The sequence below is a fragment of the Phoenix dactylifera genome, chromosome 8 (genome assembly GCF_009389715.1).
Source record: "Phoenix dactylifera cultivar Barhee BC4 chromosome 8, palm_55x_up_171113_PBpolish2nd_filt_p, whole genome shotgun sequence".
In the NCBI taxonomy this organism is placed as follows: Eukaryota; Viridiplantae; Streptophyta; class Magnoliopsida; order Arecales; family Arecaceae; genus Phoenix; species Phoenix dactylifera.
This window is the reverse complement of record NC_052399.1, coordinates 14,706,627-14,732,071: the sequence shown is the minus strand read 5'-3', so window position 1 is coordinate 14,732,071 and position 25,445 is coordinate 14,706,627. Positions and strand designations below refer to the sequence as shown.

General features: G+C 38.3%; 2 protein-coding genes across 3 annotated transcripts in view; one reads left to right on the top strand and one right to left on the bottom strand.

Annotated features, from left to right (window-relative positions):
• The window catches only part of LOC103696949 (probable phosphoinositide phosphatase SAC9), a 35,369-nt gene extending 17,637 nt beyond the window's left edge, over positions 1-17,732 (top strand). Inside the window, exons 8-14 of the mRNA XM_039128998.1 lie at positions 1,028-1,264; positions 2,448-2,927; positions 6,259-7,083; positions 11,415-11,612; positions 12,922-13,383; positions 13,476-13,709; positions 17,314-17,732. Of these exons, the coding sequence (XP_038984926.1) occupies positions 1,028-1,264; positions 2,448-2,927; positions 6,259-7,083; positions 11,415-11,612; positions 12,922-13,383; positions 13,476-13,709; positions 17,314-17,595 (2,718 nt within the window). The 3' untranslated portion in view covers positions 17,596-17,732. The remainder of the gene's footprint in view (positions 1-1,027; positions 1,265-2,447; positions 2,928-6,258; positions 7,084-11,414; positions 11,613-12,921; positions 13,384-13,475; positions 13,710-17,313) is intronic.
• A 1,647-nt stretch (positions 17,733-19,379) lies between these two features.
• On the bottom strand, positions 19,380-24,557 carry LOC103696954. 2 transcript variants are annotated; one of them, XM_039128996.1, is made up of 6 exons: positions 24,490-24,557; positions 24,080-24,146; positions 22,647-23,471; positions 21,946-22,538; positions 20,319-20,834; positions 19,380-19,664 (listed from the first exon to the last, which is right to left on the bottom strand). In XM_039128996.1, exons 3-6 carry the CDS (start codon positions 22,867-22,869, stop codon positions 19,512-19,514), a joined length of 1,485 nt encoding a protein of 494 aa, XP_038984924.1. In that variant the 5' UTR covers positions 22,870-23,471; positions 24,080-24,146; positions 24,490-24,557; the 3' UTR covers positions 19,380-19,511. The 2 variants fall into 2 exon arrangements, with proteins under 2 accessions (XP_038984924.1, XP_038984925.1); XM_039128997.1 differs by having other exon boundaries at positions 22,647-22,905; positions 24,490-24,552.
• Between the last annotated feature and the right edge of the window lie 888 nt (positions 24,558-25,445).

Genomic DNA, 25,445 nt, shown 5'->3' with positions numbered 1-25,445 from the left:
TGTTTATTCACTTATTTCCTACTCACTCCGTATCTCGGGATCTGCATATGAGAAAGAAGATGAAGGTCATTAGGTAGAAAAAGAGATGGTTTATCTTCATGTCATTTGACTGGCAGTCCTTTCACCAGTGCTTTGTGTGCATTGCAGGCTAAAGCATCTATGTGTGACCATATAGTTCCTGAGATTGTTTGTTGCAAGTTCTTTGCGAGGTTGTGAGTTTGGAAAGCATCATAGAGCAACATTTTCGCCAAAAGAGGAGTGTTACAGAGTGCTTCTCAGAAATTAGCTCTCTAATGTGCTGGGACTGTTTGAATTCCCAAATCCACTCACTTTTTATTATTTTATTTGTGGATGATCATTCTACATGTGCATGGATATTTCAAACATGAGTTAGAATTATCTCAAATTTCTTCCAGATTTACATGGCTATCACTGCTATCCAAGTCTTTATTAAGCCTCCTTGATCTTTTTTGTGAATGGCTATATTACCTGAGTAGGCATTTTATCCTTCATCATTGCAACTTGCAACTTGCAAGTTCCAATCCTCCTCCTTTGTAATTGTTTCGTCATAACTCTTCCTCTTTACACCTGTGTTCCACATTCAACTTAGATGTCAATAGCAATTTCCTATCATGTGTAATAAAGAATTTTACTGATTGACCTCTAGCCAGTCACATAATCAAGTTTAGTATATGTGTTTCTTTTTTTGGCAATTTATAATGATTGAACTTGGCTTCCATATTATGCCACGCAATATTTTGGTGGCATTATATGTTGATTGAATCTGGATTCAATATTGTGCCATGCAACAATTATTATTTTTTTATCATTAAACATTTTATACATGGTTGAGATTTTTTCCTATCAATTTGTTCTGTTATCTAATACCTTGTTCCTTTTTCATTGGATGTGAATTATAGTGCTCTCTATGAATGTTTTCTATCATGAAAAGGGTGCCATAGAACTGATGGCAATGAGTTTTCTATGTTACAACCAACCTGAACACATAACTCTTGTGTTGTTGTAGGGTGCGTGTATACCACAGTGCTCAAATGGGACAAATCTTGCAATTCCCCTAACAGGAAGAATCGATCCAGAGGATTTGGCTGTCACTGGTAAAAGTGCTCTCTTGCATCCTCAAGAAAGTTCCTATCTTCCTTTGCTGTATGACTTTGAGGAATTGGAGGGAGAATTGAACTTTCTCACTCGTGTTGTTGCACTTACTTTCTATCCTTCTGGAAGAACGCCTCTTACTCTTGGTGAGGTATAATGTTGATATTGAAACCTGTAGCATCGGGTAGTTGCAGTCTGTGAAAACTGAATATTTATTAGTTCTTTTAAATTTTTGTCTTTGATTACATTGACCTTTATTGAAATGCTACATCATCCTGGGTATTTCTCATTCTTATGGATGGTTGGTTGTTGGGTACTTATTTCAGTGGAATGAAATATATAATGGTTTCCTTTTCTTTTAATTATTCTTAATCTTCACTTTATTGAAGGATTAAATTAGTAACTATAATTGGCGACATAATATGATGCAGTATGATGGTGAACTTATTAGCGTTGTTTTCATTCAACTTTTGGCTAATTTTGGTAAATGTTATGCTTGCCATCTTATTTGTTATAAAATTTTAAGAATGCAGTGGTACCTTTTACTGGCAACTGTCATTTGTCGTGTTCTCACCAATGAATACTTGCTCTAGTTTATAGTTTGAGAGGGCAACCTTAGTTAATGACAAAACTATCCTTTGAGTTCTGGATTTTGTTTCTTGATGTCCATTGACACTTTCAACATTGTTTTGTTTTTTTCCACATATTGTTAGCATAAATTGTTTTATCTGCAAAACTTGAGTTTCAAGATCATGGTTTGATATTCTTTTTTTCGGTTCTTTTAAAGTCTAGACAAAACTTGGACTGCTGCTATCTGATTGCGGGAACTTAAAATATGTAGCTGAAAATGTAGGGCACTTTCTCAATAGATAACTTTCCTGGTTTCATGGCAACACCTTCTCTTTCCCAAAGTTGCCTTGGCAGGATCCTGGCACCAAATCACAGGATTCACAACATGTTGATAGTCACAAAATGTTTTGAATGTTTGATGGATCAAACCTTGATCTAAGCCAACCATATAGATGACACATTGCTTTTTAGTTAAGGTACTGCTCTGAATTTTTCCTTTCCGCTACTTTGTTCGCTTCAGCAAATGATCGTTACTTCTAAAAATGATTTCCTGCTAAGATGATGAGTTGATGTCATTAGGAACATAATATAAGTAGAGTCTGGTTTGTTTGCTTTCATTGTTTTTTTAAATTTATATTCTATTTTCTCAGATGAATCATTGGCATGATGATGGAATATATGTTTTCTTAATCATTTTATCTATACATGGCTTTCTAGTTAGTTGGTCTACTTTAAGTAAATGTCTAATCATGAGTCTTTTACAGATTGAAGTACTTGGTGTTTCTCTTCCTTGGATAAATATATTTACTAATAAAGGATATGGTGCTAAATTCATTGAGCTTCTCCAAGAAAGACATAAGCAGAATAACACGTCTCAACATGGTTTAGATGCAAATGATTCCATAAATCCTTTTCTATGTGACCCATACCCCAATTATAATCAGAATGCATCTTCAATCAATGGAGGCGGTCATCCACTAGCTAAACCGAGTGCTATCAACAACGTCATGGACCTTCTTACTGGTGATCTTGCATCTACTTCTCAACCAGAGGTTTCAAATGTTACAGAAAATACTGGATTGGGTGATGGGGGCCCTATAGATTTCTTTGACAGTTCTGGTGATGATAACTATTCTCCGGCTGCTTCTGCTGTGCACACTCAGTCACAAAATGAAAGTGTTAGAGAGTACAGTGGCACTCAACAATATATAAATTTTTACAAATCCCTTAGTGGATCTAATAAGGTACGGTTACTTTAACAACTTTTCCTATCTCATGTGGCCATTATCCTTGCATTTCCTGTCTATTCCTAGATTTAATGTCATTACCTATTTTTCCATTCCGAGTATATATTATACGTCATGTTGTTGTGTTGTTTAAGTGACTTGTCTTCATTCTGAGTATATATATTATGTCATGTTGTTTAAGTGACTTATCTTCATTCATGTAATTTGTCCAATCTACTTCATTCATTTGTCTACTTTAAACCTTGAATCATTCTTTTAGGTCTTGGTATCCAGCTCAGCTGGTCCGTCATTTGCATGTTGGAAATATTGAACTATATAATTTATATGGTGATTGTATTTCTCAACCCAGCCTAAATAGACTTGAACTGATTCAACCTGGCCCACTTCCTCCAAACCAACATGATTGCACCTGTCTTAACTTGACCTGATGCAACCTATCTGGACCTGACCCCACTCGAGCATATTGGACTCAATCATGGTCAGTCTAACCCAGCTCAGCCTTGACTTGTCCAGAACCACCTGATGTGACGTTCACACTTTGAAATGAAATCCAAATGCTATAGAACTGTAGTTTTTAGTTCCAATGACTTGTGTTAAAAGAAGCTCTATAGAATGAATCTGCAGTTCACTGAACTGCAATTCATCAAACTGAACTTATGGTGCTTCCTAGACTTGCATAAAAAAGAACATGCTCCAAATGTTATATGTATATTCTTAAAAAGCTTAGGAGTAGCACAAGGAATAGATAAGAATCTTGCTTTTGCTCTTGGACCCATAATAACATTATTCATTGTATATTTCAAAATTCTTAGACTTATTTGTCATCTGCAAGTCAAGCGAACTATTCTGCGATTGATTCACTTCATCATTAGCGGTTGGCAAATAATTCGCAAGATCGTGAATAAATCATGAATTCCCAAATTATTCAGGATCTATTGGATGCATATTCATGGAGTAGACATATAAAATGATCCAAAGTTGTTTGGAGGCTTTGGTGTTGGGGATGCATTGAGATGGCGGCGTAGGGGCGGGGGGCAGGCGGGCGGGCGGGTGTAGAGAGGGGGGGGGGGGGGGGGGTTGTTTGGGTCTTGGGGAAACTGGGAAAGAAATTATGTAAGTTTGTGGACCCCACGTTCAATCACCCCACAAGGCAAACATCATCTCCCAATATCTTGAAATAGCAGGAATTCATATTCCTCTGTTTTTTGTTTGAAAAGCTCGATTTTTTTTTAAATAATAGAAGCCAAAAGGCCTTGGAATCTCTCAGTAATTCAGCAATGAAGTCATGGGATTTTGACATATTGGTCCTTTCTCAGTCCAATCCCAACATAGCCCTCTTTTTTATAAAATTATATTTTTATGACCCTACTTATTTATAAATGAGACAAAGTAGTCCTTGTTGTCTAGTTAGTAACTAATTTTGTTGATTCTTTATATTTAAATGGTAATCATACTGTTAAGTGTTAACCTATTCTATCATTATGACATGGAGTGTGGATATGTGGATCATTGGAGTTTGTATTTTTTTTAACATAAAAAAGTTACATTGTATTATATAACACAAAGATATGAAGGGAGTTATTCTTTAATTGAACAACAAGGATTACTCTGTCCCATTTATAATAAACTACAGTCCTAATTAGTGTTTCATGTAAAAAGAGGACCATTATAGAAAAGAGACTAATCCATAAAAATCTCACGAACGGCCAACAGTGAACTACCATTGATAGAAAAGAGAAATCACAGAACCTTTGTTCTCCTTTGTGCTCTCTATTTCATATCCAACTACAAGTGATTTTTACATATTACATATATGGAAAAATGATTAGAAATTTGTTTTTATATAATTTTCTGAGTTTCTTTGGAACTCTTGTTGAATTTGACCATTTTTCCCGAATTATGATATATTTGACCTTGTCAAATTGTTCCTGAATGTTGAACTTGTGACTATGCTTGGACTCGCTTCCTTATGTTTCTAACCCACTTTCATGTAAGCATCATCGATCACTTCCATATTTCATAAAAAACTTCTTTTGTTCTTTAAAATTTTTCCTTTTAGGATCTATGTATCATTGTCTTCTAAGACTCAAAAAGCACCATTCTATTTTAGAATTCTGTACAATAACAAATTGTACTTTATTATTAAATACTTTATTGCTTTAATAATATTTGGTACAACTTTATAGGCAGATGCACTGTAGGTAACCATGCTTCTTCTTTCTTTATTTTCTTGTTCCTTTTCTTCTTCTTTTTTCTCTGTTTTGTTGTCTGAAGTTTCCTGCTTCTTCTAGGATCGCAGAAGATCAAGGATTTAAATTCTGGGCGTATTGGCTAGTGTGTACTCAATAGCCAGAAATCAGTACTTGGCACCTCCTTGAGACCAATTTGAGGGATAACCAGCCCTAACTAAACACATACTGTCTGGTACTAAGCTTAAAGATGTTTGAGAAAATTACAAAAATCTTTCTGAGATTAGGGGTAAATTGCTCTTACACCTAATAGTTTGAAAAACTTACGCTTACCCCCTTGAGGTTTATTTATATCTAACATTTTAATCCATAATTTAACAGAAAGTTAGTCAAACCATTAACCTTAAATAGGACCAAATACCACATCAGAAAAAATTTTGAGAAATGACCAAAATAATCTTAAGCGACATAACAACCATTCAAGGACAGAAGAAAATGCATGCATCCTCCTCCTTCCCAAGGGCAATTTCAACTTTTCACATGAGGTAAACGGTTTTACTAACGCCATTAATTTAATTGGGTGTAAGTGTAGCTTTTACAAACTATGGGGTGTCAGTGTACCTCAAAGGGGTTTTTGTAATTTTTTACACTTTTCTTTTCTGCTTAAAGCTGTGTCAGCTGGTACCATATATTGGTATGTTGTACCTACCATATTGGCCAATGATCTGTGCAGCCTCTTACCTCTATTTTTTACACCTTTCTGATTTAAGCTTCTTAAGGAGATCAAATGGCCTAGAATGATCGGGGACTATGGAGATGCATCTTGTTTTATAGGAGCGCACACCTAAGGTACATTCTATAAATAAAGTGAAAAAATCATAAAAAGACATTTCGTGTAGATTGGACAATCTGTCTTTTTTGTTTATAGCTATGTGCATACATGCACTGATATATATTAATTATGTCCTGCTTTAGGCTCTGGAAAAACATTACCGAGATGTGCACTCTATGGTTTTTAGTTAAAAAGTTAAATATGTAAGATTTAATTAGTATAACTATTTATGTAAAATATATTTTTGGTAGATCTGCTGCCAATTTCTAATTTATAATCCAATTACATCTTAATGCACCATTTTTAGGGGAGGGAATTTGACTTTGTGCAAGCCATGAAGCTTGAAATTCAGCGCCTCCGCCTGAATCTTTCTGCTGCAGAAAGAGACAGAGCTTTATTATCAATCAGCATTGATCCTGCAACAATAGATCCAAATCGCTTGCTTGATGATTCCTACATGGTAAAATTATGCAACTATGTCGATAGCCTAGCATCATGGGGGCAGGCTGCACATGAAGATCAAGTTAATGCTTCCATTGGGCTTGAAACAGATAAAAAAATAGATTTTTGCAATATTAATGAATTTGGAGAAACCTGCTGCGGTGCCATGTGTGAAGTTCGTGCTGAAAAACAACCGTCTTTAAAAGCTTCTTCCAGTATTTCTTCTACTGGAAGCTCACCACTGCTTCTGTCTTGTTCTCAATGTGGAAGAAAAACTTGCAGTGTTTGCTGTGCTGGGAAGGGAGCTAATTTACTAATTAGCAATAGTTATAAAGATATGAGAATCTACAGCAGTTTATCAAGCCAGAGTGGTTCTAATCAGGGAGGGCAGAATGAAGGGTCTTGCAGTAGTCGATCAACTCTTGTGGATGGAATTATCTGTAAACTATGCTGCAGTGAAGTTATCCTTCATGCTTTGTATGTGGACTATGTCAGGGTTTTGAGTAGCTTGAGGAGAAGAGCCCGTGCAGATGATGCAGCACGGAAGGCCCTGGATCAAGCTGTTGGACACGAAGTTGACAGAATATCTAATTCTTGGAGAGGTGTAGATATGGGCAAGAAGCAGTTAAAGAAGCTACTTAAGGGAGCTGAATCCCTTGCTGAATTCCCTTATGCAAGCTTATTACATTCGGTAATCCCTCAATATTGATTTCTATAGATGTTAATTATTAATGTGGATTTTCTCAATTTTTTGTTAACTATGATTCATGATAGCTCAACTCCACCACATATAAGGATGTCATGGTTGTGGTTTCCAAATATAAATTCAGGGATTCTTATCATCTTAATTTCATCATCTATTATTATGCTTTGGTGAAATTGCTATGATTTGTGCAGTCTGGATTTATATAATTTTCAAAAAATTGGTAATTTGTCACTCTTATTTTCTTGAAGTCTCTCTTCTTTGGAATCACATGGGCAGCTGTGGGTAGAAGGTCATATTGACGCATTTGTGAAGAGTTTCATTGTTGTGTTACTAAACCATGATTAGTTAGCTATTAAGGAGTAGATCTTGGATTCAGGGGAATGCAGGGCATATTTGCTGCGGTCCTAAAATTTCCTAGAAGGAGAACAATTGTTTGATGAACAAAGCAATGATGTTTCTGTGTCAACTCACCTTCTTAATGTCCTGTTCTATTCGTGTCTTTGATGGTTCTTATTCTTATGAATGGAACTACTAATCTTGTTTTCGGTTGATGTGTGCAACACACAAGGTATTCTCCAGCAACATATGTGCATGATGACTCTATGGGCTGATTGAGACCTTATCAAATTTGTGCCGAGTGGAAGGTGCTGATTAGAGAGTTAAAGGATATTTAAGGTTTGTGAATTTGCGATACATAGACCTGGAGTCCTTTGCAAAACATAATCTACTGATGTAAATAAGTGTTACTCTGAACTTAATGCGAGATTTTTTTTGGCCTAAAACCAGGCTTTCACCAGCCCAGAGTTTGAATTACTTTGTAGATTTGGCAAGAACCATCATGAACTCTATTTTAGCAGTTAAGCAATAATATAATACAAAGAAACACATAAGTTAATAAAAAGCGGTTACAAGTTGAGAAAATGATGAATTTGAAGATATTATAGTAAGGACTAGGAAAGAAAATATTTAGGGCCTTACCTTTATATGAAATTTCCTCTTTCATATAAGATGCTAATGACGTATAATTGCTAAAATAAGTTTATAGCAGGAAGATGCTTTTGTTCTTTCCTTCCTTTTCTCAGAGCAAAATCTCCTAGTGAGAGTTTAACATTTTCAATTGGAAAAGCTAGCAATCCAAGGCCAAAGATGGCAAGTTTGCTCGTCCCATTGTTTCACTATTTGGAAAATAAAGCATGTACCTTTTGAAGAACTTTGATTGTGAATCAAAGTAATGTGGTAACTTGGGCCCTGTATGATGTAGTTTTGACCATCATGACTATTTCTCAAACTTTTGGGAACATATGAAAATGTAACCTATTGTTACCTCTAAAGTTAAATATCTATGCTAAAACATGAAAGTGTATCTAGAATGTCCACAACTTGTTCATTTGTAATACAAGGATCCCATCCCCCCCCCCCCCCCCCCCACCTTCTTCTTTCCGCCACCAAAAAAAAAAATGAGGGTTTGGCGGTAATATATGTCACTTGTTTTGCCTGAGATGAGGTTGGTCAGATTGCAAGCTCTGAGTTGATCTGGTTTTGAATTTTTAGGCCCACCTTAGATTTAAGGTTTCTGGTCTGTGGGTTCCATTCTGCTGGAATACAGACTGAAATGAAAAAATATTTCAAGGCTAGGAAGTCACACCTAGGTTTCTCACACCTAAAAGAAAAGGCCTTTCTGTTTCCTAATGTTTTTTTTTCTTTTTGCAGATATAAGCCTTACAACCAATGCTCTCTCTCTCTCCTCCCACCAAATAAAAATTGCCAATTGTCTACACTGGCTTCACAAAGACTGGCTAGCCTTTTCGATCCCTTCACAATTTATATAGTTTCCCTACTCTCCTCTAACTCTGCCCCTTCCTCTCTTTCGCAATCATCCCCTTCTCTACAGTCGACATAAACAACTTTCCATCCCAGTACACACTTTATTGACTTCCCATATTCAAACACTAAGCCTACCTGCACCGCTGTTTCAAATGATGCTTGGACTCTGGGGATCTTGAGGAGATCGGAAGGTGGTTATGGAATCTATGATCTCTTCACTCTCTCTCTCTCTCTCTCTCATCTCCTCTCTACAGCATGGTTTGCAGTAGCTGTAGTAGAAAAACTAGAACAGTTTTTGCTCACCTGATCGGATTAGATCTAAATAAAATTTATGATTCATATGAGCTCTGATACCACTGAAAGTGAATCCTAGGTTCTTCGGTATTAAGCATGCTGTTTTTTTTTTTTAAAAACCATGGCTGAACCTGGCTCTGATACCACTGAAAGTGATATCTCATTAACAGGTTGTGATAACAAGTAGATGCCATTGCTCAATTGTCCATTCATTACAATAACACCATTCATAATGATATCACAAGAACATTTCTTTATTGAAATTTCATAACCGTTCATGGCCAAAAGGCCTACGGAAATTACATTCAATAAGAATGTAGGACAATAGTGACAATCACTCAAGACTTACAAATCTTAACACAAACATGCATCATATGCATTCAAAATTTCAGATCTAGTTAATCATGCATAATCAGCAATTAAATCAATCATAAAAAAATACTTTAGATCTAATCTAAGCATGCTCATGATTTCAGATTTAATTGCAAAAATTAAAACATAAAAGTTAAAAAAAAAAAATCCGAACAACAGCCATGGTTCAGCCATGGTTTTATAAAAAAAAAAAATCAGCATGCTTAATACCGAAGAACCTAGGATTCACTTTCAGTGGTATCAGAGCCAGGTTCATGTTTAAACTTTTATGTTTTAATTTTTGCAATTAAATCTGAAATCATGAGCATGCTTAGATTAGATCTAAAGTATTTTTTTATGATTGATTTAATTGCTGATTATGCATGATTAACTAGATCTGAAATTTTGAATGCATATGATGCATGTTTGTGTTAAGATTTGTAACATAAATAAATCTGAAATCATAATATTGTTTAGATTAGATCTAAATAAAATTTATGATTCATATGAGCTCTGATACCACTGAAAGTGAATCCTAGGTTCTTCGGTATTAAGCATGCTGATTTTTTTTTTTATAAAACCATGGCTGAACCTGATCGGGTTGCCTACGTACCCCTTCATAAGGGGGATCAAGCCATACATAGTTCTTTTTAAGTTTTAAAACGCAGCGGAAAAACCGAATCAAACAATTTAATTCATGCATGCTTACAAGATCAAATCTAGAAATCAGCACCTTAAGAACACATAGGATTATGCCGGAATCGTTTAAACAATTATGCTAAAACTTTCATGCATGATTAACTATCAGATCTGAAACTTAAGAACTCTATTCCGATTAATCTCCGAATATCCATCGAATGGATTCTGGAGATAACTCTGTGAGGAGCCCCAAAGGAGGGTAAAACCTCGGGGAATCAGACCTAGACCCTGACTCCAAAATAAAATATTGATGTGGGATTAATACCTTTTATGATGGAAGAAACTTATGGATCTGATCCTTGACTTCGCAGCCATGCACACGAATGGCCTCTATGAGAAGTACACGCAAAGCCCTAGGTAGATCGTCTTCCGCGGGAGTGCTAGCTCGCGCAGGAACGCAGCAATGGCTGAAGCTTCTTCTCCTTCTTCCTCACGTCCATCCTCCATCTTCTTGAAGAACAATCAAAGGTTGAGTGTTTAGAAGGAGAAAGCTTCAGTGGCCTTTCTTGAAAATATCCGAACAATATTGCTTAAGACACTAGGAAGGAGAGAAAGTGATGGTCAAGTAGCTAGTCTTTAGAGATGGTAAACATGCATAGGGGGAGGTTTGGGAGCAGTGACCAGAGAGAAGGGAGAAAGGGAATGATGAGATAGGGACACAGGAAAGAAAACGGAAATGAGAAGGGTTGAACTATATTTCTTTCCTCACTAGGGGGGAGCAAAGAGAATAGTTTACTCTCACAATTAACTGGCTTGAGGTGGCAAAACATAGTGTGGGAAAGCTAAGCATAACAGCTTAGCTCTCCTCCCTTTATTTTGTAATCAACTAGATGAAAATGGTATGTAAGTTAAATTTTAATGTTCATTTAAAGCAGTGAAAAATGTTTATCTAATATCTTTTCTCCCCTTCATTTGTGTATTATCAGCTTATATGATCATAAAAAAAGGGACAAGATTATGTCTTCTTTTTCTTCTTTTAAGAATGTCATTTCTATACTTATTATGTGGTTTGTGTAATATAGGATTTGATTAAATGTCAGGACAAACAGTGGACAATTTCATCCTGAATTATGACTATGTTCAAAAATCAAAACTATTTTATTGTTTTATTCTTTTATAAGCATTACTTAGTAGTCTGTGCTTTGCAGGTGGAAACGGCTGTGGGCTCCGAACCATTATATTCATTACTTGCACCACTTGCCATAGGAGAACGACATTGTTATTGGAGAGCTCCCCCTAGTATCTCCATTGTAGAATTTTCAATTGTTCTTGGAAGTCTATCTGATGTTTTTGGGGTTGCCATTCTTGTCAGTTCATGTGGTTATTCAACATCTGACAGCCCTGTTGTAAGATCCTAATTGAATGCTCTTCTCGATTGTTTTACATGATTGTTTTTTATTTCCTGCAATGCTTTGGATGATATTTATAAACATGAACTAGTTCTTCTAGGATATCGTTTGAAAAAAAAATAAATCAAGTTGAACAAAAAATTTGACCAGCTGCGGAATTTGAGCATCCTTCTCTTAAAACACCATCATCTTTGTTAAGTTTATTACAAGCATATTTTTGGCTATTAGCTTTGAACTATAATATTCTAAAGTAATATAAAGGATCGAACTAGGATTGAATTTTCATTCACTAAAAATTAATATATGGAACTTGGCTCTGATAAATTCAAATATCATTTTCACCTTGTAATCGTATAACTTCAGCAGATGTAAATAACAAACAACTTCTTACAGGAACAAAAGAAAAAGAAAAACTAATTGAAGTTTTACCCATTAATGATTAGTGAGTTATCTAATACTAGTCACTGTCAGTAATGCTTTTGTATCAGTGCCACAAAAATTACCCCTTTTTCTATGCTTGATAAGATTTATCCTTTATGAGGATGCTTCACTCTTTCTTCCATAGTTACCTGTACCACATCAAAATAGATAATCTGGAAAGAGGAGAGTGCAAATCTGTGGGGGGTTGTTTGTTAAGAGCATAAGTCTTGGAATTGGCTCTTATTCCAGCCAAATATTTTTTGCAAACTGGGCATAGACTTGGAATAGGCTATACCATGTCAAGGTTTTTTATGCTCTTTTTTGTTTGCAACTTTGCATGGCTATTCCATATGTTTTAAGTAATAACTGTACCACCTGGTGCAGTGTAGCATATTGACCTGGCCAACTCCAATAGTGTACCAAGGATTAGTAAAAATTTACTAAAATTGTTCATATTTGACAAAGACCCAGTTGACCATGCTCAATATTTGTTTGCTTTGCGTATATATGCTATGCTTTGACAACTATTTTTTTAATGTATACATTTTTAAGCATAAAGCGTATACACGCAAGTTCTGAAGGCTTATAGAACCTTTGATGTGCAGACAAATGTCTTGAGCTAGTCATGGATAAATATTAGTCCAACATAGACCTTTTGCTGTTACAGCTGCATTTACCAGCAGTACTACTCTTAAAGTTATGCTTGCATTTCACCTCCATAAATGTTGATTTTTCTTTTATAAGAAGTTTAATTTTCCTTCTATAATCCATCACTCTTTTAACAATTTCCTTTGTTGGGCAATTTTCATCTTTTTTTAGGTACCTGCCATTTTTCCCTCTCTTAATGTCTTTGCATTGCCTGCTAATGAATTTGTTGCTGGTACAGGTCCAAATATGGGCAAGCAATACAATACACAGAGATAAGCGCTCATTCATAGGAAAATGGGATGTAAAATCACTCATATCATCGTCCCAACAACTTTGTGGGCCAGAAAAATCTGGTACAGAAAATGATATCCCAAGGCACATGAAATTTCACTTCCGCAATCCTGTTCAATGCCGCATTATTTGGATGACATTGACTCTTCCGCAGCATGCTTCTAGTTCAATGAATTTGGAAGAAGAGTGTAATCTTCTTTCTTTGGATGAAAATCCTTTTGCAAAACCTGATCCCCCTGCTGCTTTCGGTGGAACGGACAAAAATGCTCCATGCATCCATGCAAAACGGATTGTGGTCTTTGGCAAGTCTGTGAGAAAAGAGTTGGGCCAGGATGCATCACCACAAGTGCCTGAAATGGTACAAATGAAAAGTTTCTTGGAGAGATCTCCACAATTGAGTCGATTTAGAGTAAACTCCTGCTGCTTTTGACAACAAGAATGTGCTTTTCTGTTTGTTAAATTTGGTAAACTTTGCTGATTGTGTCTCCTAATCCTTTCCAGGTTCCGGTTGAAGCTGAAAGGTTAACAGATAATGATCTTGTCCTTGAGCAGTTTTTATCACCTACTGTACCTGGATTAGCAGGATTCCGTCTGGATGCTTTAAATGTGATAAAACCACGAATTACTCATTCACCTTCTTCTTTGGATGTGGATTTATGGGATGCCTCATTGACCTGTTTAGAAGATAGACACATAACACCGGCAGTTTTATATATCCAAGTTTCTGCTATTCAGGTACCTGGTAGCTAATAATTGTATCAATACAATTATTGCATTTTGTTATGTTCTCTAAATATCTTCCTTTGCTTTGTTTTTGCTATAAATTCCCAAGTTAAACTTCCTCCCATACTATTTTATATTATTAGATAATTTTGATATATCATAAGTTTATTGACCAAGCATTTGGATGAACCCCCTAAACTAGTTTTGATTAAAAAACCAGCCTTTTTTTCACCTGAACCAGGCCAGTTAAACCATGGATTCGTTTGAACCTTTTCCAGTTCTCTAACAAGATGGTCTTATTTGACATTAAAATTTTGGTTGTGAATTGTGGTTGGTATTGGGATGATGGAATCTAGCTTAACTCTTTCTTGATGCTTCGAGCCTCCAAATCGAAATAATTCATTTTCTCCGGCCATGGCATCCACAACCTCCACCCTCAAGGTCCAGTGGTAGTGCCAAATCCTTCTCCCTCCCTCCCTCCCTTCTTCCCTCTCTCTCTCTCTCTCTCTCTCTCTCTCTCTCTTCATCCCTCCGTCCCTTATCTCCTCTCCTGCCTCCCCAAAGTCATTTGAGCCAATTTCTATTTTTGATTTAAAAAATTCTTATGCTTCATTTTTTCTTGGGTACCTCTATTTACTTGTTTATATGGAGTTTTGGTTTTTTTTTTTTTTTTTTTAATCTTTTGCATAAAAAATGCTTCTCATCTCTTGAGATTTTTCCAAACTATTTTGAGCAATTTTTTGATGGAGCATTTATACATTTTCAAATGTTCCTCTGGTGGAAAAGATGATTTTGTGTTTTGGAGTTTGGGTAGCTTCAAAGGACAATGGGGAAGGTTGGGAATTATCATAAAAGTGCTGATTATGAGAAAGTACTAAATTTTTTTTGAAAATGATAAAATTTGGAGTTTTTTTGGTATTATTTGCAAAATTCTGTAATTTTAATTTATTTTTATTAAAATAATTGACAATTTGTGGATCTGATGTCATGATGACATCATGGTCCATTGCTGAGTGACCTGAAGATTGAACTGGTGTCCCTTGACACAGTTACTTTTCTGGTTCAGTGAATTGGTCTGGGTTTTAAACATGTTTTAGATATTTGATTTTCCTATGGAGGCGGTGATGGATAGGTGTGGAAATTACCCAAGCATAGTAGCATAAAGAAATGATGTATTTGGGCTTTTGGCTTTTGGCTTTTCTGCTACCAAAAAAAAAAAGAAGAATAAAGTCTTAAAATCTTCATTTATTAGTAACAAGCAATACCTGTATCCAAGGTCCGCCGAATCGGTACTGGGACGTGCAGCGGTCGGCGCCTGGTACAGTTCGATGCTGAATTGAACCGGTAGGGCGTGCTGGTTCACGGACTGGCTCGCCTTTTTTTTTTTGTAGTTCTCAAAAAATTTAATTGGTAATCACTCTTTTCGAACTTTTTCTATGAATTTAAGTCTAATTTGATGTTTTGTTGATGTTTCTATGATTTTGATTTTTTGATATTTTCTTAGTGCTGTTGTGGCAATAATGCCACAACAGCCCCACACTGTAGCATTATTGCCCCAGTGGCCGCACTGTGGCAATAATGCCACAGTGCTATGTGAATCGGTGCGCACCAAGTCGGCATCGAACCGGTCGATTCTGGCCCGAAAAGGACTGATTTCGGCCGGTCCCATTATGGTTCCAGCCCGTAGCCGAAACCATTTTCTATTAGTGAATCGACCCGATTTACAACTGGGTCAGTTCGGTACTGGCTGAATCGGGCGTTTCGGCCCGGTTCAATAGACTTTGCCTGTATCATAATTGCCGATTTGATTCTAGTTCTTGATTAAATGTTTCTTTTGCTTCAATCAGAGATAATACATTTAAGAGCATAACTGATTGTTGTATAATGAAGTTAAACAAATAATGTTTATTCCAAACCACTCAAGAAATTAGGTAAATGACTTGCAATGCAATGAAGTCATTATCTCGATACTAGCTAATAAATTTTGTTTTGATGCCCTTTCATATCTCATAACTTGTATGAGTTCAACTGCCAGTTAATGCCTATTGTGCCATGTTGGCTTAGTGCCAGCACTAGCACAGGCGTGCTGCAATGGCTGCATATTGTTTTGGCCTGTGTGGCTTGGCACAAATTGGTAGAGTTCTGCACAAACACCTCCACCTTTTTTTCTTCTTTGGCACATTGTGACATGGATATCAGGAATTTCTTTTGACTGCTTTTCACTTAATTGCAGAACTATGTAGTTATGCGATACTTCAGCACCTTGTTGAGCAAAATAGAAGTCTTAGTGTAGGCTCACTCTGGATATCTGATCGCCATAATATGCAAACCAAGTTGATTCAATTGAAATCATTGCCTGCTGTGCATCTTGTTCCTTGTCTGCATTCCACCTTAGAGCAGCTCTCTTATTGTTGAAAATTGTGCTACCAGTCTTTATGATGGATGAAAATGGGCTGAAACCTATCAAACTATATATTTGCCATCTAGAAAACTGAGGTTAATGCAACTGCAAGGCTAAAGAAAGAAAATTTAGATCCACAGAATAAGATCTATGTGCGTAGTGGGATTAAATGAACTGAATAACCATGTACCCCTCAAAAAAAAGCTGAATAAATTAAGGCATGGATATCATATGATTGGAAATGTTTATAATTGTGATGACAGAGTGACGACTTGTATCTTCCAGCAATCTACGGTATATACACCAAGTGAGACAACATGTAGGCTGCTAATTGAGGACAGCATAATGAAAACTTTAATCATTCTTGCTCTTGTAGAAGGAAACAAAATGGGATGTGCCTGTCAGACTTTCCCAGAGATAAAATATGATGAAACTAGGAGAAGTTTCTTATGTCTAAGGTAGTAATAATATATGATTACTTATTTAATTATGATCTGTAGAGACCTGTGAAGCCTAGATTCTCTTAACAGGTTATAGACAGGTAGTGGTATCTTACCATCTACTTTGTTTTATGTCATAAAAGAAGAAATTGTAGCTTATTCTGATGAATCAGTTTCATTCAAGATCGGAGAAACTGGTACCGGGCACCGTACCGGTTCTCCGGCAGGATGATATGGTACGAGTTGTGCCGTGCCTGTACTGAGAGAGGGCACGACATTGTAGGAGAGAGGACGCCCACCACCCTCCTTTGGCCCTCCCTCTTCCACTTGCTCTCTCTTTTCTTTTCCTTCTTCGGCTCCAGCCACGGATCTCGTTTTCGTTGTCGGAACCGTACCAGTGAGCCACCGGTACAACTCGGATCAGCCGAAACCGTCCGGTTCGGATGGTTCCACCGACCTTAGTTTCATTCTTTTGTTTTGATGAACATAATACACCACAAAGCTGAAGTGGACTTGAAACTGAAGTTAATATCCAGAATAAGATGTAAGAATTAACAAGCGCCGGAAGAGTCTGCATGCATGTTCAATTACTTTCTCTGAGACTAGACATGTTCAACTACTTATTTTACGGGCTTTATAAAGTCAGTGATTTGTTAACAATTTTTCAGCTGCTGGAGGATTTATTATTATTGACTGCAATGTGATAGGTGGCATCCTTTCTTGCTTAGATTTTTAGGCAATACAGTTTAACCGCTTTTTTATTTTTTTAATACAGGAACCAAGAAATTATGTTACGGTTGGGGAATACCGGTTACCAGAAGTGAAAGCAGGGACAGCTCTTTACTTTGATTTTCCACGACCAATACAGGCCCGAATGGTTATTTTCAGACTACTTGGAGATGTTGCTGCATTTGCAGATGATATTGCTGAACAGGATAACTCAAATTTTAGAACTCTTCCTTTGGCTTCGGGATTGTCTTTGTCAAACAGAGTGAAACTATACTATTACGCGGACCCGTTTGAGCTTGGTAAATTGGCCAGTCTGTCTGCAGTTTGACCGTAAACTGTTTAAAAGGCCATTCTTTGCATTGGAATCCATCTTGATTAAGCTCTCTCTTCATGTAGAGCATCGTATGTAATTTATAAACACTATCAATAGCATTTTATTGTTTACATGGTTTCTGCTCGTGTGAAGATCGACCTCAAGCTGCTTCACATTGTTTCTGCTCGTGTGAAGATTCACACGAGGACGACAAACTGCTTCCAAAAACTTCTTCACAGCTTTCCTCCAGGCTTTGTCATGTTTGCCTCCCCGATATCTTTTCCTTGAAGTCAAATCCCTATTGCCTTTTGGAACTCTATTTCACATGCCTAAACTATGCGAACACTTCCAGCTATGTAATCGGCCAGGAGGGAAGAGTTGCAGCCCACGAAAGCTCGGATATCTTTTCCCGTTCACTCGCCCTTTCTGACAGCCCTCTCGCCGGTTATCCCTCGTAATCCATAGATCCGCTCCTTGCCCAAATCCTGTGTCCCAACTCCCGAGTGAAGTAAAGCCCCTTCCCCACCCGGAAGATGGTTGCGTCCAGGTCTCCAGGGTCCGATGGCGCTCTTCGTGGTTCTGGGTCTCGACACCTTTCGACCGTAGGAAGGGAAGATTTCTGGCCATGCCCTCCACGTTCATCTTCGTAGCATGGGAAGCATTCCAGAAGAGCTAATGCTCCCAGCTCTCCCTACGCTTGAGCCTTCTATTAGTGAGGTGGCCAGGCCTGGAAGTAAACACTCATCTGCTCCATATTCCCATTCTTCCTCTGCTGCTGCTACTAGCATGACACCGAAATCTACTAACCGACGAGCTTCATTACTTCCTTTTAAGTTTTAAGAAAGCAAGGTGCTTCATTCGTGGAGGTGGTGGACATTTTGACACGAAGTGCTGGAACGGCTTTGCGCCGCTTCTGCTGCAAAGGACTGTGTTAATCCAGATCTCCAACTCTGTCGGTTGCCAACGAAGCCATGGATCTTGACGGCATACCGGAGTTAGCCTTTGCTCTCTTCTGCGGTTACGAAGGAGATGAGGCATCATCTGGAGTTGGCAGCAGTGGTGTAGATAGGCATCATCTGGAGATGCGTCCAGAGGTTAATCTCACGGATGAAGAAGATTGTATCGCTTGGAGATGGACAGCAAATGAAAAATGTTCTTCTCGTTGCGCTTACAAAATGACAAACAATGGAGGTCTACAAAGTTCTTCCCAGGAACATTTGATCAGTAGTTGCTGCAAAGTTGGGTAACCACAATATCACGAGCTTCCTATCTACCTATTGGATTGCTTGGAGATCTACGAAGACAAGAAGATGGGATGTCATGGCTGTTATCATAACTTGGCGTGCATGGTTAAAGGGGAGTGATCAAATATTCAACGATCGCAATATGGGGGAAGGTGCTCTGTTGGATAAAATTCAGTTTCTTCTTTATGATTGTACGAGGCTAGTGTCGCAAAGGAATAAGGAGTTGTTCTCCTCATTTTTTTTTTTTCTCTTTCTAGACTTAAAACTTCGTGTATGTAATGGGTCAAAATGTCGCTCACTGTTGCACTAAGAAGATGTTTAATTTGCCTTGACGTTTACAGTTGATAGATAAAACGCTTGTTTTGTGTTAATCTCATGGGAGGACACATGGTGTGTGTCTGCATGTGTATGTGGTTTACGTCCTTCACCTCTCTCTCTCTCTCTCTCTCTCTCTCTCTCTCTCTCTCTCTCTCTCTCTCTCTCTCTCTATATATATATATATATATATATATATATATATATATAAACTGTACGGGGGACATATACTAAGTAGTCTAAGTTGATAAATAACCCCAACAAGCAGTTTTTTTTATAGATATTATTATGCCATCCTTGTTTTTAGAACTAAAAGAACTGGAGATAAAGAAATTCTGTTGGTAGCTTCTCAGCTATCGTACCAACTTTCTATTACATCTCAGAGGAAACTAATTTGCGAGCCTTCGGAATTATGATGTCGAAGTTGCTTAGCGTCCACTCAGCCACTTCATCGTTGCTAATATAGATTTCCGTGCCAACATCAAGCGATGGCCACCGTCTCTTGGCCGGAGCTGTGCCTGGATCCTGCAACCAAAGGATAGAGAAGAAATCAACATACCAGTCATCTAGTTAATTCATTTCAACTTCCTCAAAACAAAAAAAAGGTTCGTTCGATATAAACATATATATGTATTAACTGTTCATTTTGATGGCTCAGGAGGCAACATTGCATGGTTTCAAAATCTGGACATGACCTTTCACAAGTTAGAAAGCACATGCCCACTGAAACATGCCTTTAAACATATGAGTTAAATGTGTGTTGCAACTCCAAATATGTAATTTCTCACTAGAAAAAACTCTAACTATGTCATACAGTAGCGGTTAACTACCAAATATATCTTTTACAATACATATTGCACATGAAGCAGAATTAAATTTCACGTCCATTGTGCATGGTTACCTGACAATCCTGCATGCCTACTTTTTCTGAAGTTTTCTTTTTAGATACAAAAAAAATGAAGATATTCGAACGAACTTTTTTTTTTTTGACTAGATATGTTGATTTAGAGAGCTCTGTCTTCCCTCTGTTTCAGGGATTCAGAGATCATAACCAGTCATCTTACTCCTTAATTAAGGTGCGAGGAGTCCAGCTATATAACCATGGCAACAACGGTTGCTATTTTAAAGTTCAAAAATGGCAGAGGCAAATAAAAAGAAGCGGAGGGGGAATAAACTGGCCTGGTAGAAGTAGAGCGAGTGAGACATCCTCCCCACGTCGAGCTCCCAGGTCCTGGGATCACCAACCCATCCCTCCCCCTTCGTGGTGGGATACCCGTAGGCCCCCCAGACCGGGTGGGGCAGTATCTGGAGGATCTCCTGAGGCTGGGGGTTGCTGTAGGGATCGCAGTAGGTGGTGGGCTGCTCGGCGTGCTTCGCATTCCCCGGCGAGCAGTATACGTGGTAGGCGGCGTAGGGGAAGCTGGCGGTGTTGGTCCGGTGCACTCGGGTGCCGTTGGGAAAGGTGTGGTAAGGGGGGCACTCGTGGATGGCCTCCGGCTTGCACCATGCTTCTGTCTCTGGGTTCAGGATCATCTCGCTGTACCGGGTGACGTCCGTCGTCACGTCGCCGTCGCAGGGGTCGCCGTTGTTCTTCCAACAGCTGCCCATGTCCATCAAGTAGAACTGGCTCTTTGGACCCCCACCCTTCTTGATGTCCAGTGTGATCCTCACCTTGAACTTTGGAGACTCTGGTATCTACATTCATGTTGATTTTGAGTGCTTACATTAATCATGTCCAATTCATATTGTTCCATTTCGTTTAGGATAAACATGAATTATGTTGAGTTTGAACTTTTTTTTTTTTTTTTGGAGGGGAAGTTGTCAAAAGATCATGGAATGTACCTGTAAATTTTATTTTTTAAAAAAAATCGAAAAAATAGCTGTATCTGTACAGTAGTTAATTTGAAGATAAGCTTGAGAGGGCACTAGGATAATAGAATAGCAATTCATCAATGACAGAAGGCACAACATTGCAGAATTAATCAATAGTTTATGGATTCTACGAATAAGTTATATGAATACTTCATGACTAATCTTGAGGTGGTCTAATAGTGAATTGTCTGGCCAATGTAAAACAGGCAGTTCTCTAAGAAGGAATTTTCAGGAGGAGAGTGCTTCGAAATATTATAGCTGATGGTTATCTTATTGCTACAACTTTTTCTGACACAATTAAATACAGAAGGACCTCAGAGGAAAATTTTTCAGGTCAAATTAATTCCTTGATTTTGGCAGCAACGTAGTCATTAGAGCTCCAGAATTGACAGAAACCGTTCCCTAGCTAGCATCAGAAGGAGATTTAAGTGGATGTCAATTTAATCACTAAAGTGGTTCGGTCTCATTTTAAAAGTAGACTACAGGTAAAAAAGGTGGCCGAAATCCATGCTAGCCTGTTGGAAATACTGGAAAAGAAAACAGAGAGGAAAGAAGAATTCATATCTTGAATGCAAGTTGCAAGCAATGACTCGGGAAAAACTATATGAAAAGAAACAGGGGAACCTTTCATGCTTTATCTGGTGGAGTTGCGCGCTTAGTCAAAGAAGTCCCATTCTTTTCCCAAGCCTCCGTGGGCATTTTCAGAACACAAGATGTGTTTCCCTTGATATTAACATCCAACCAACCACTCATTTAATTATGTCAAGAGACGAGTTGGCAGGAATCTAATCCTTTTCCTCAACAACAACGACAGCGCCGCCACCAAGGGCCACAAATGACCGACGGAGTGATGGTCTCCATAATTCAGAAAATATGCGATCACAGATTTATGGATGCATGGAAGAAAACAAGAGCAAGATTATAGATTGCTTACGATCTTGGTCATTCCCCTGGTGGGATAGTGATAACCCCCAGAGAACCCCGTAGTAGCATCGGATCTCAAGTAGAGCATGAGCCAGGGATACTTCTCGGAGGTCTGGAGTACATGGTGGAAGGCCCATCCACCCTCTCCCACCTTCTTCTCCCACGTCACAGAGTAGTAGGAGATGTTATAACTACTAGATTCAGCAAGATCAGCATCGAGCTCGTACGACCCAAAGAACCTCCCCCTCAGAGTATTCCCGTCCAAGGCCGTATAGTTGTGGAACACCAATGGCTGGTTCATGCACCCGTCCCCAAAGCACGGGAACCTGCTCGGGTCCCTTGGAAACGGCCCGACCGGCCTGCCGTTCTTCGGGCAAAGCGCGGCGGTCGTGTCTAGATTGCCATTCTTGAGCATGATCATCCAGAATTGCCATGGACCTGGCTGGTCATCCACCTCGCATTTCTTCCCCAAGTAGAGCTCCTTCTCCACGGCGTAGAGATCCACGTTTGAAGCATTCCCTGGCTGCGCTCCCGGGAATGGATCCCCCACGCTGAGCTTGTTATCGAGTTCGCTTACCTTGTGTGCTGCATCACCACTTTCATCTACCAACCCAAAAAAAAAATATATAACAATGGGCAGATAATCCAATGGATAGCAAAGGAAGAGGAGTTATTGACCAAAAGAAGAAGAAGAAGAAAAGAGAGACGGACTCAGGTCGAAGCAATCGGCGACTCGGGGGCTGCCCATGTGGGGAGCTTCCATTCCAACCTCGTTGCAGAAATTCCAGGCCTCCAAAGCTACCCTCAGTCCATCTCTCCTCATCCCTGGATCTCCCACCGCTGATACATATTCCTCTCCGGCTTTCACAAGAAAAAGACAGCAGGTAGCGGCCAGCAGCCATAGAAGAAAAGAGGCCCCATCCAATCTCCCCATCGGAAGCACGGTAGCAAAATTCTCTTCCTAGAAGGACTAAGAGGAACGAGGCTCATTTATACGCTGGGACTTTGGGTCAGCGTGTGATAAGGATCAAAATCAAAAATTCCCCTGAATTGGATTCAATTAAGACATCCTCCATCAAGACACAATCTTCTTATTAAGGATTAAATTCAAAATTTAAAATTCTCTAGATTTGAATTTAGATTTGGATTCAATTAAGGCATTCTCGGTCAAGGCATGATCTCCTCCATGAGGATCAAATTCAAAATTCAAAATTCTCCTGATTTGGATTCACTTAAAGTATGCTCAGTCAAGGCACAATATCCTCCCTATTACCCATGATTGTAGGATGTCAAAGCAAATCACATTTTTTCATGATTATAGAAATTCTGGTATACATTTCTTGTAAACAATAGTTTTTTTATTTTCAAAATTAGAACAATTAATGCCGAGGGATAAACAACTAAGGCAAATAAAATACTGTATCATTCACTGGTAATTAAAGTTGTCCTATCTCTGGCATCAGATGCAAAAGTTTAACTATTATTCTCTTGTCAAAAGTCCAGAAACGACTCCATTTAGCTAGATATTCTGTGGCTCTGAAAAAAAAGAAGAAGAAAGTTATAATGTGAGTCGACAACCCAGTAAACATTTTCTAAGCATATACGCTTACATGAATATGACATCAGTTCTTTAATAAATATATAACCAGTGAGAAAATAATAATTCATATATTCACAATCACTGATTAAGCATTTATGTGACTATCCCAACAATAATACTTGTATGTACATTAAGCTCTGTAAACTTAACAACTCAAATGTACACAACATATCATTAAAATAATAATTTTTGATATGCTTTTCGTACATTACTAGATCAACGGTTCCAATTAGTCAGAATTTTCATTGAACTTACTATTACCGTTAGTATTATCATTATTTTAACTATTGTTATCATTATTAGTATTATTGTCATAATGTGATTATTCTGTATCATATCTGACTTTTTGGCAATCAAAAGTCATTTGAATTGTTCAGTGACTAGCCTACTTAATGTTGGATACCATGTTTCTGCCCATAGTAAGGCCATACCTAGATTTATACCACATTCCTGCTCATGGCGAGAACATACTTAAGATTTAAAGAATTAATTTAAATCATGATAATAATTAATTAATTTAAAAAATTAATAGATTAGATTTTACCTCAATTAGTAGGGCGGACAGAGTCATTGTGCTGATCCTATATTAATGGACTCAAACTGCTGCCCACCTATATTTAAACCAATCTTAGATTAGAAAATTAGGAGAGCGAATAAAGTGGAGATTACTTTTCCACTGGAATCGGTGGGTTTGGCTTGACCCAAGAGAGAGAAAGAGGAGAGAGAGAGAGAGCGTAGGAATTGCTCCATCCTTAACCAAAAAAAAGGGAAAATAGCAAGCGAGCGGAGGGGCTCAACCCGAGAGAGAAGGAGAGGGGAGAGGGTCGTTCCTCTCCCGGTGGAGCAAGGGATGACCATGCCATCCTCTAATCGGCAGCGAGAAGCAAGGAGGGGCTTCGACCTCCCTGAGAAGTCATAAGAAAGAAAGAGAGAGAAGTTAAGTTTGGGGCTTACCTGAGTCGACGAGAAAAGTGGGAGAAAGGAGAGAGAGAAGAGGATGAAGAAGAAGAAGAGAGGGAGAGCGTGGGAGAGAGAGAGAGAGAGAGCGCACAGTAAAAGGGGAGGGAGCGTGTATCGCACCGAACAAGGGATAATTCCATAGTGTCGTTGCCCTCCATCATTGGACTCCTTGATCAGGGCCCACTAGAACTTATATTATATTGATTCTTCCCCTGCTCTGTTTCCCCTCATGGACAACAGTATCATTTCACTCTTTTGCACGTGAAACGCTGCGATCCATTCGAACTCCAAGAGCGCCACGACAAAGAGGACAGGGGCAGAGATACTCCGCTAGTTGTTTCGCCAAGCGCTTTAACTTGGTCTAATCACTTGGCCAGTATTTCCTGGAGCAGTCGTGTAAAACTTTGCAGGGTGCTGAGAGCTGGAAAGGTGCTGAGGCCAAAATAGAAACTAAAGAACCAGCTTCAAGGAGACGGACGATCTGTGAGAAGAGCAGAGCAGAGAACATTTGGAGTTTCAAACTTCAGGAGGATCATTTAAATCTAATGTTGTATGAATGAAGAGATTATACAGCTGTGTAGCATACATAACACATCACACATCTGAGTACTTTCTGAAGGATACAGGAAACCAACTGTTGTAATTCATTCTCAGGTTTGGGGGTAGTGTTCCTGGCTAGAAGTTCATTCTCTGTTGGTTTCAAGCATATTTGTGAAACTGAGAAATCTTCCAAAAATGTAAAAAAAATAACCCAAAACCTAACAGAGCATATGTTTGGCATGCCAACCAAAAAACATATTCCTAAAATCCAACATACGACAGCTTCGAATCAATTTCCTGCCACTGAATAACTAATTTCCTTCGAGGCCCTGCGAAAGTTCAATTTTTCAAATGGTAAAAGCCTTGGTTAACAAGCACAATGATACGAGTTTGAGATCGGACAGCAATTT